We start from the raw sequence: 11,975 nt of genomic DNA on the forward strand, positions 1-11,975 counted from the left end.
ACGCATGGCATAACCCTTATTATTATTTTAACTATAGCTTCATGAAATCAATGTCTCTCAATCAAAACCCAACTTCTTTTTGAGCCCTAGAACTGCTTCATGGGCCTAGAATTTGTCAAACAAAGACTTAGAGACAGTCTCCCTTTCCATGCACCTGCTTGCCCATGCCACAAGCCTAGGGCACTCGGCTTCCATGCTGAAGTTTCCAAAGGCCTCAAATGAATGGAAAAAGCTGGAGAATGCAATCAGAGCTAAGTCTACAAAGCTAAAGGTTTCACCTCGGAAATATGGCTTCTCTCCAAACTCTTCTTCCAATGTTTTCAAGTTTTCTACCAGTTCCTTTTCTGCCTTCTTGCCTTCGTCACTTGCTGATGTCCATAACTTGCTTCCAATTGGGAAAATCTGCGTACACAATCCCTTCTTACTCATAAAATCATCCAAAAATAATGCTAGTGAGACTTAAAAAAAAAAAAAAAAGCCCAGTATTTTTAAACGATAATTTAACAAATTTAACCCCAAGATAATTAAATGTCATTTTTCTCAAGAGATGAATTTATAACTCATCTGAAATCGTAGGATCTGTTTGTATAGTTTACTTAATAACGAAAAGATGTATAGTTTACCTTTTGGTCGATATAATTAGCCCAAAACCTGGCATGAGCTCTCTGGTAATGATCAGGAGGCAGCAATGGGGAATCGTGATTCCAAACCTCATCAATGTATTCAACTATGATGAGTGATTCACATACGGGTCTTTCCTTGTGAATCAAAACTGGGACTTACTTATGAATGGGGTTCATCTTGAGAAGCAGTTGGCTCTTACTGTTGAACACATCCTCTTCCTTTGTCTCATATTCCACTCCCTTCTCTGCCAGAGCTATCCTCACTCTTGTGGCATAAGGGCTAGGCTGAAAATTCAGGAGAACAACTTGCAGGTCTGCCATTGCTAAGCAACCTAATTAAGCTGCTTCTTTCTTTGTGATGGTATTTGTAGAGTTTCTTTTTGGTGCAGTGTCAAGGCAAAGGGAACTGCGTCCTATTTATAGCTATTCTCATGGAAGCCATTGCTCGTCAAGGTCTCGGATGGAGGCAGCCGACAAGTTCTGATTCCTACATTCACTGTCTTGATAACTAATCAATATTGTGAACAAAGTTTGAGGAATCCGGTTTTGTTGCCGAAAACTTAGCAGTTTGTCAACATGTAAGCATTGCTTATCATCTGACAGAAAGATGAATGAACAGAGGGACAGTGGGATTAATTCTATTATGTAATTGTTTTGGCATTACCTAAAAATTATCTAGAAATTTTAAAATTAAATAAGAAGGTTTAAAAATGGAAGATAATTATTTCCATCACTGATAGACCAAAAAATATAATATAAACGTGACTATAAACATTGACCAAACCACCTCAATTTGTTTTGGTCTTAAGTCTTAATCCATATAATTGAATGCTAATCTATCCCTTAATTATTGAGTTCTAACCAAAATTCGTTAATGAAATTCTAGGATGGAATGACTAATAATGCATCCAAGATGAGTTGTTGAAGTGAAATTCTTAAAAGATAATATAATTTACCCTTCATCGTAATGTACTTTTTAGGGTCCAAATGTCCTTCAAAATGTGCAATTGATGACCAAATAAAATGCATATAACTCTCAAAACGTGCATTAATTACACGTTAATTCACATGTATTACATTAATCCGACCATTAATAGAGTCAACGTCCACTCCAATCAACAGTTTATGTTCCGAAATTGATGAATTCAATCTTATGAAAATCAGAGAGTGCAAAGGTCAGTTTCCCTCTTGTTCCAAATAAATAGGCAAACGCAATAACAAAACCATAGCATCTAAAGTGGAGACTGATAAGAAAATGGAAGACTCCATAATGCTTACAACCATACTACACGGGGTATTTAACTCATTTCATAGAAATACATACACAGGGAATTAACTATCATCCCACCACATTTTGATGGCTAAATTGTAATGCTTCCATAAAATCAAGAATATTGTTTTTTTTTTCCAAAATAGATATCGTACAAAATGAATAAGATTCCTCGCTTCTCTGCCAAAAAAACCAACTTCAAGGCCTCCAAGGTCAAAACTTAATGCTATATATATAAATATATATCAACTCAGCCCTTTCATCTCAAAATCAGTCAATAGGGCATTTACCATCACCATGTTGCAATCTCCCACCATTGCCGGAAGTTGCCTAATGAGACGGTAACATTCACTAAAACACCAATTAGTATTACAGATTATACACCACGATATTCCCAGCAACAAGACCACAAAAAGCATTGCCAAGAATGGACCTTATTAGCCATGACGTCTCATCTATGATTTACCAGGAACCTAGAATAACTGAATCTTGAGGAAGATTGAAAAGTTATTTGCTTCAATACCGGCCAAGTTTCTCAAGGACCCATAGTTTCTCGTTTTGTTTGGCTAAAAGATTGGAGACGTTTGATAAACTCCTCCTTCAGTGACTCCGGTATTTGTGGAATAAAAGTTGGCTTTGCATCTGCAATCAACTTCTTCCTGCATACAAGTAGTAGTAGCAGTAGTGAAGACATGAATCAAAATTTCCCATTTTTAAAATGTAATAACACTAATACAGTAATAAGAGGAGGGGAATTGTCGGCCAGCAAAGTAGAATATGAAATTAAAAAAATAAATTAGTTTTCGATACTGCATATAGCAAAGGAAATAAAAGGCCTTTCTTTTAATGATTTAACAAAATAAATGCAAATGCCCTTAGGAGGGTACTCAAAGGAAAAATAACACAAACTTACTGTAAATATAAGCAGGGGCGGAGCGTCCCACAGTTATGGGAAATTTTTAAAATTTTTTATATATTATATATTTTTGATGACTTTCTTAAAATAATTTTTATTAAATAATCAATACAAATAAAAAAATAATAAAATGATCGTATCATGGGGTTATGATCTTCTAAAAATTTCAAAATATTTTATTTGCTAAATATATTCCTCCATCCGTAAGTCAGTATATTACTAGTTATCATATAAATTCTAACCCAATATGCTAAGCCTATCAAATTTTAAAAAATAAAAACGAGTCTACTAACCTAAACCACTAAATTTTAATATAAATCTAAGTTTATCCTAACATATTATATCTTAACAGTCTAGCTTAATAGCCTATCACAACATATTATATCTCAACAATTCAACTTAATAGCCCAATATGTTAATTTGCAATTCAAGAAGCAAATAAAAAATAAGGAGAGCTTTCTCAAAAAACTACATATTTCATGTAGAACAATAAAATAAAAAACAATACATTTGAGTTTAAAAAATTGTTTTCTCTTTCACTCTTGCACATAAAGAGTAAGAAAGACTTCTTCTATAATTTCACTCGATTATATATATATATATATATGACAACATCATTACTATTAATATGCATTTTTTTGTATGTTCAATGTCTTATCAATTTTATCTAATCTTTTAAATGATAAAAAATTAAATTATATATAAAATTCTCTTTAACTGATAAGTGTCTCTTTCTGTGTGACCTCCCCTTTAAAAATGCTTTAGCTCCGCCCCTGATTATAAGGGACACACAAATGGAACTCCTCAATTAAAGGGAATGAATGCAAATGTACACACATAGCATCCTTTGTCAAAGCCAACATTACATCTGAAATTGTCCAATCACCCTAAACAAACACATTCTGAAGAATGCTTGCATCCCTTTTGCAGACAAGTTAAATATTAAAGCTCACTGGAAAAAGGATGCCAATGACATGCCAGTTGGTTGAAACGACCCAGTATCAACCCCAAAAGCATAAAAGCCTATAAATATGAGGTCCGAGCATAGCTAGTTCCACACAGCAAGACTTCTCTCTCTCTTTCTAAGTGTCTGGGCCTGTATATGTGTGTATCAGGGAATTATGGCTTGTACCCATAGATACTCTGAGAGGTTATTTTTTGGGCATCTCCTCCTCCCTATTCTTTTCTTTCTTTCTAAGTCTCTTATGGCTTCCTCCCTTTCCTTCTGTTGTTTTCTTGATCTCTACTTTCTCCCGCTTTCCCCACCCTCACTCTGCATTTAATTATCTTGAAACCAAAACTAAACGCTCACATAAGACAACTACTTCTATCCCACATCACCAATTGCATGATTCGAACAATTCACCTCCCTGCCATGCTCATCTTGCATTGTGTTTCCAATTATCCGATTCCCTTTCCAGCCACTACACCTGAGCTCCTTAAGAATTGAGGACTCCTCCTTAAAGAGTTTTTACTTCTCAAGCCCTCTCCCATTCTATCACACATCATTCTTGCAAAACTGGAACTCACCCGAACTAAATATTAAAAGTAAAAAAGGGAATGCACATATTAACAATCTATTTAGTTTTAGTCCCAACCAATAGCTAATAAATATAGGTGAAAAAAAACCCTTTAAACTCAATGTAATTGTTAATCGAAAAAGGTCTAATTAGGCATTTTGCTTGAATTGGATATATTGGGGTTTCAAAAACAGCGGCTGAAAGCACTTGTTGACTGAAAAGGTAATATGGGCAGAAAACTCTGAATCCAATCAGCGTTGTATTTGTGGTCCTAACCAGGATTTGGGAACCTAAATCCAAAGCCAAATCAGCCCTAGGTTGTTAAACTGAAAAACCCCTTGCCTTTCTCCATAAGTATGTTTCTGCAGCGAAGTTTGTCAAACCTACCAACAATTTAGAGCAATTTTGATAGAAATCTATAGAGAATCAAATGCAAGCTACATCAAAGTGCCTAAATTCCTAAAGAAAATCATGCATATTTGAAGTGAACATAGAATTAAATTATGCATACATAGACATGTTACATAACAGTTTAAGAAAGGCTTACTCTAAATCATTGCCACTCGGGGTGCTTCCAATCTCCAGTGCGCACAACTTCTTCCTCGAATACATGAAACTGTAAACAGTATCATACCAGCCACACGATCGCAAAACTGAAGAAGCTTCTTTTTCCAACCTGGTAAATATTGCATCAAATTGAAAACATGCCACAATAATAGGGTCGTTAAATGAATAAAAAAGCAACTCTTGACACGTTAAACACAACCATGAATAGCATAATGGTAAAGAAATCCCATGTAACTAGAAAGTATTGAGCGAGTGGGGGAATCGATTTTCTAAAACTTAGATTTGTCAGATGCGGTACAACATAAACAAGCAAAGATAACTATTTTGATATATGTATCAATAAAGCATATAATCAGACTAACAAGCATTTGATGATAATCCAACTAATTGAGAAACTAGTTCACAAAAGTGACATGCTCATCTATGCAAGTTAACGACAGCAGGGAAGGGGGAACAGAGGACACCTACTTGCCAAGCGACTTGTAATACAGATTGTAAAAAATAAGGTGTGATTAAATCCATAACTCATAAATCAGCGAAGCCATACCCTAGTTTTAACTAATTAATCTCACAATTTAGAGAGATTTCAGCCATGAATAAATATGAAAAACAATGATATTAAAAGAAAGGCAACCTCATAATTACAATCAACTAACATGAATCACCTAGAGAGTAATCAGCATATATTATACCACAAAAGGCATCTCTAAAGAAATAGGGATAGAATGTAGCATACATTTCTTTCATATTTTCTACTTCTGCACGAGATTGAGCATCTTGGGACAGCAAAATGCAGGAATTTCCCATTGGCCGGGAGAAATCTGAGGAGTCTTTTGATTTTCTCTTTGGCCCTGAGTTAACACTGGAGTCTGTTGGTTTTGTCATTGGACCTGAGTTATCGCAAGAGTCTTCCGATTTTCTATTTGGTCCTGAAATATCACAAGAGGGTTCTGATTTTCTCTTTGGCGCTGAGATAACACAAGAATCTTCTGATTTTCGCTTTGGCCCTGCAGTATCACAAGAATCTTCTGATTTTCTCTTTGGCCCTGAAATATCACAAGAGATTTCTGAATTTTTCCTCCGCCCTGAGTTATCACAGGCATCAACAAGAGCAGTATCAACCTGCCCTCTGACTGCCGTGCTCCTAGTACCATTAGCTACAAAAGGATCTGGTCTTATAGGATTTCCATTTGCCAATGCCAGGGGTTGGCTTTTTTCACTACCAACAGCATTAACTTTTCTGCTCTTTTCTATACTGTTTCTGTTCATCAATGAAAACATATCGTTCTCATTCTTCTCCATATGAATTGAATCCTTTAAAACTCCATTCATAGTTATGTTCTGAGTCTTATAAGAGTCAACTTTTCCATTATTTGTAACAGGAAGCTTTTTGGAACCAGGTTTTTCAGAAATATTGAATTTCACACGGGGGCTTGAAGACAGCTTTACAACCTTATCCTTCCGTGAAGACTGTTCAACGCAAAGTTTTGCTTGGACTGGTTTCAAAGGAATAGCTTTTACGATTTTGGATGCCTCAGTTCCATAAGAATCCCGTGGTTTAACTCCATTGGAAGAAAACGTGGTAATGAAAGACCCTGGCCTTTGGTTAGCACGAGAAAAGAACAGAATATAAACCTTCTCTGACAAAACCTCCTGCAGGGTTGAAAGTGAGACAAACGCATCATTGCAGCAATACCACCTGCCCATTGCATCCTTTACAAACAGTGAACTAATGTCAGCAACTATTCAATATCGCTGCATTACAGCATACATATAAAGTGGAAAAAACAGGATAGCATAAGCACCTTGATATATGCATAATAGTGCCCAGATTCTGGTGAGTATCCTGAGTGCACAATAGTACCAAATAGGTTATACTCTGGTTGTGCATCCTGCATTAAAAATAACAAGAAAATTTTTAAAAAAAATCAGAATACAGGGATATATTGCATAGAACAAGTAGAAGGCATTACTTGGTACAAGATAACAAAGAAAATGTTCTGACTGTATCACATTCTACTGGGTAGAAACATGCAGAAATAACTCAAACAAATCATGCCTCCTTGTCAATCAATCACTAGCATTCACTTTGCTTCATCTAACATAAGGGCGATAAACTTAGACGACATTGCTAACCAACCAATGACATGAGTGAAGCATATAGAATATTGATTAGAAGAAGCACTAACCACTAAAACATACCTGTTGTCTGTAACAAAGTCCAAGGCTATTTTTTCCATTCACCAAGTATAAACAGATATTTGAGACATTCAAGCACTCATGATGATCCTAGAAATGCCAAACTATAAATACTGCTAGCAAGCACATTAAGATGCTATAATATTTCCCAATCATTAGGTCACATAGCTAGTCTACATAAGCAAATATGAAGCTCATAAGATATTAGCGCTAATATCACATCTACAGCACTCTCACGGCAGCAAGCCAGTAACTTGATTCAGCTTGATAAGATTATTCAGCTTGTGCTAGTCTGCTGCTCCATCTTCCTTTACCATTATGCTCATCTAAGCTTTCTAATTGGTTATCTTCTTTCAGTCAGCAGAAACCCACCCCCATCCTCCACAACTTTGAATTCCATATCATCCCATCCTCACTTTCCCTCCATTGTCACCATAACTATCACTAGTCATCTAAACATGCGTGCAAATATTTACAGCTTCTATCTTAGTGAAAGTAGAAAGACGACAACAAAGGGTGATGCAATGACAGAGTAATGCATGGGCAAAAAACAGGTATATGTCTGTTTTACTTTTAATTGCACAAACAAGTATATGCCTTCTTTGCTTTTGATTGCATAGGTTAGGGTAGAAGTTGACAAAGCAAGCTAGAATGGCCAAGAGAGTTAAAATGCTATGGTATGAATAAAGACGACAACAGCAAACAACAAAGTGCCATGTCCAAAGTTCTACGTACATCTGATGCTTTTAATTCTAAGAATAAAAGTTTGAATCATTAGACAACTGTTCAGGTATATTGTACAAAACAACTTGCAGTGGAAAAACATTTATTATTATAGGAAGCTAAACAGCAATATTGCAAAAAACATAATACAAACAAATCTTTTAGAAAGTTTTTGGCAATGATACTGCACAAAATCTCCATTGAGGAGCATTTGGAAAGCAGTGTTTCCTAGCAAACTATTCTTCCCGTTTTGCCAGCAGCATTATCTCATATTGTTACTTTCGAAACCAGCTTATATAAACAGAAAATCTTATTAGATGCTGCTTTTGGTCAAGAGTAAAGGCTGATCACCTCTTACTACATTGTTCACTAACTAAATAAATCAGTGCTCAATTACTAGAAAAAGCACAGTACTTTTGTTCTTTTGGCACATGTCAGTGTTAAATGAGAGATGCATAAAACAGTGATAGAATTACTCGAGTTAGCAAGGCTTTTGAGGTAAAGGCCTATGCATTGCCGATCGGAGAATGGAGCCACTATGCTGGCTTTGATGTTTGCACTTCTATTTGGACCATGGAGATAAAATCTTACATCAATTATCATTCATTTTCCTAGTTTTCCTCAATGTGAGCTTTAGTTTCTCTAGATCATTTTTGAAACTCATTAAAGTATGATTTTTCAGTGCCAGTTCGTTTTATTATTTCTTCAACCTCCTCTTTTTCTATTTCTTTAGGGTCTTATCTAGTACACCCCCTTTACACATTGTGCCCCACTTAGGCACTCTTTACAAGCCTTACTATTTATTGAAAGAGAGCATTAGTCTCTAATACTATATTTAAGAATCTTTTGACACAAAATAAATGGTATATTCTCATTATAGGCTAATGGCACAACACTCATTAAAGTTTCTTCTTAACTAGAGAGAATCCTTCACCATTCTTTCTAGCCATTGGTGGATTCTACTAACAGTGCAATTGTAATTAGCAAACATTAAAATGGTATTTGTTGCACTTCTCTAAACCCAAGCTTCCTGAGGCAAGCAGAGAAATGCCTCCTTGATCCAAAAGGATTTTAAAGACTCTCTCCCTTCACATTGTATTATAGGCCATCCCAATTAAACTGAACTCTATAATCCACCTTTTTTTTTTATATCAAAAGTGATCCTATCAAGAAGCAGAGTTGACATCTAGTCCCTAGATGACCAAAACTGGTAAGAAGAACAGCAAGAGCTTGATAATAGTTTAGTCCATTAAAAGTTAGCAATGACAGTTGGAGTTTTCAACTTTACTGCTAATTCCACCGCAAATCGTTCAAAGGGAAAAAAAATCATGGAGTTATAGAGCTGTAGTGTAACAAGAATTACTTTTACACAACCCCATCATGATATTAAAACTATTTAAATAAAGAAAATGGCACAAATTTATGTATTGGAAGATTAGACCTCATTGTCCCAGCTATTTACATTATTTCTTAGGAATTCATTTATATCATCATATGCAGTGATATTATTAGTTAACTTGTAACTCCTATAATATCATTACCATTCACCAAGTTAAACTACATTTCTAGAATTCATAAATGCTAAAAATATAACTCATACCAACAAACAAATGTATATGTTGAGTTAGCAACTTAACACACCTGGCTTGCTTTGCACATGAAGCTTGAAAGAACCAGAACTTCTTCAAATGAAATGAGCCTATCAATCTTCCCACCAAGTATTCCCTCAAATCTCTGCCACAATGATCCAACAATCACTCCTTTACCCCAAAACCAATAAAACAACTAACTAAGCAACTAGAATATGGCAATGGAAACCAAGGTTAACAATTTAAAGAAATACCCGTAACCTACCTTCAATTGAATAACAAGGATATTTGGTGCTTGACGTATAGACAATTGCTTCCTCGCTGCCACCAATTTCTTACAACTAAACAACCGTAAGTTTCTCATTCAAAAACACCCAAAAAAAAAAAACAAAACAAAACAAAAACCAAAGTGTTTAATCAGACTCAAGTTGGTTGTTACTTTTTGTTTCTTGCTTTATGCTATTTGTTTTTCTCTTCCTAAAAAGTTGATATAAAAGGGAAACAATAATAAAATACAAAAACATATTAGATTAAAAGTGAACCAATGACTAACATATAACACCAACTCTAACATAATTATGTCATAGAAAAAACGCTAAAACCATATATTTGTTCCCTAGAAAACTACATTACTATTTTTTAAATTCTTCCTTTGCATTCCTCTTCTAAAAGTAAAAGCATGTAAGAAAGCAACATCAAACCCCAGTAACTAAACAAAATCAGGCTCCGTTGATAATCCTTTTGCTACTTGCTTCTTGCTTTTTTTTTTTTTTTTTTTGGGGGGGGGGGGGGGGGGGGGGGAGGAGTTAGGGGAAAACAAAAAATAGGAACTACAATTATAATTGAAAAAAATGACTATTCTAAATATTCTTCAAAAATATTCTTTGTTTTATTCAATCTTGAAAGCAAAAGCAAGTCACAAAACCAAACAACACGATACATTAACAAATTATAATTTAATTAAGTTGAAATGTGAACTTACTTGTCACACTTGTACTTATTATTTCCATCCAAAATCTCAGGCTGAAAAAACTTATGCATGGCTTCTTTAAGTGAAGCACTGTTCAAAACATCAAGGCTAATATCCATAATCTCATCAACTTTATTTGACTCCCCACCACACCCCAAACACTTCACCTGACTTTGCAAAGCACCCCCAAAGATCTCCTTAACTACGGTATTGCCATTCATCGCTTCTCCTCCTCCTCCTTCATCCTTCCCTTTCGCCGTAACTTCTTTAGGCGCAGACAAGTGTTATGGCAAGCATCGATTACGTACCGCAAGAATTCGTGCGCGTCTTCTTGGCGGCCGCACCGGAAGTTCTCGGCGAATATTTTAATGCAGCTTTGGATCTTGGAGGCGCGTCAAGGGTGAGATCGAGGGTTAAGGAGCGCGTAATCCAGGCTTCGAGGATACAGAAGGGGCAGTCGCGGGGTTTCTTGGAGGCGGAGGCGTCGCAGAAGGATGAGTGTTGGGAGCGGAGGCAGAAATTGGCGAGCGGTGGGTATAGGTGAGGCACTGGAGAACGCTGTTGAGGTAACAAGAGTTGCCGAGGTTTCTTAAGCCTAAGGAGGGCTTTCCTTTCGTTGTCACTGAGTAGACTCGGCTGCCAAGTCATTTGCAACTCGACAAATCCCATCAACAATGGTGGTCCTCCTTCGCCGATCTCTCATCGGACGGCCACACGCACCGCCGCAATCGCATCTCCTTTCTAATTTTTGAGGAAAATTTGCCCTCAAAACAAAATTTTCCTTTTCCCCTTTGCGACAGCCTTTCAGAGTGAGAAAAATCTCGCAAGGGTTCGTTGCTTCATTTTTTATAATTTTTTTAAAATGTTTTTCCTGAATTATTTGATCGTCTCAACTCTGACAAGTCTTGGTCTACGATGTTGGGCTCCTTTTTTCTTTTTCTTTTTTTTAAGGGCAGGGCCCTTTGTTTTGTTTTTCTGAAGAAATTTGAATGGGCTTGTGGTAAAAACTAAATTTTATTGTAAATTATATTTCAGTTAAAAGAATAAATATAAGGTAAACATAATATTATGAAATTTAATTTAAATAAATTAATATATAATTTTAATCTAATTTAATTTATATTCAAATTTAAATATATAAAATTAAATTACAGTTATCATTATCGTACGATACATTATATGTATCGTATAATATGTCACAATATAAATAAAAAATAATATGTATTTATAATCGTATCATATTTAATTAAGTATTGAAAACGTATCATATAATACGTTATATGTATTTTATAATACGAAATATATTATACATATAATCGGTATATTTTTTTTATAAATTTAATTTTAATTAATTATTAAAAAATTTATTTTTTATTATTTTTTTGAGTTGAAACATGAAAAATTATATTTTATGAGCTCTATTCTTTAGATTTTAAACAAAAAAATATTAAAAAAATCAAATTCTCTTTTAATTTTAACATGATAAATATTTTTAATTAATAAATTAATATAAAAATATTTTATTTAAAAAATTATATTATTAAAGAATATGTTAAAAGTTTAAATTAAAAAATAATTATTTTTTCAATTTACATCCT

The 11,975-nt window shown here is 34.8% G+C and overlaps 1 protein-coding gene and 1 pseudogene across 1 annotated transcript; both read right to left on the reverse strand.

Moving 5' to 3' along the window:
• Positions 1-57: 57 nt before the first annotated feature.
• On the reverse strand, positions 58-944 carry LOC110419838 (putative glutathione S-transferase; annotated as a pseudogene).
• Positions 945-1,897: 953 nt separating this feature from the next.
• Positions 1,898-11,300, reverse strand: UBP25 (ubiquitin-specific protease 25). Its single transcript, XM_021432242.2, is given in 11 exon segments — positions 1,898-2,552; positions 4,877-5,005; positions 5,633-6,609; positions 6,702-6,788; positions 9,460-9,552; positions 9,673-9,748; positions 10,390-10,627; positions 10,630-10,764; positions 10,767-10,913; positions 10,916-10,983; positions 10,985-11,300. Coding segments are annotated over 11 exon segments (2,136 nt in total). The 5' UTR covers positions 11,047-11,300; the 3' UTR covers positions 1,898-2,428.
• Between the last annotated feature and the right edge of the window lie 675 nt (positions 11,301-11,975).

This window comes from Theobroma umbraticum, unplaced genomic scaffold (assembly GCF_002168275.2).
Source record: "Theobroma umbraticum cultivar Fairchild unplaced genomic scaffold, ASM216827v3 scaffold_67.0, whole genome shotgun sequence".
Lineage (NCBI taxonomy): Eukaryota > Viridiplantae > Streptophyta > Magnoliopsida > Malvales > Malvaceae > Theobroma > Theobroma umbraticum.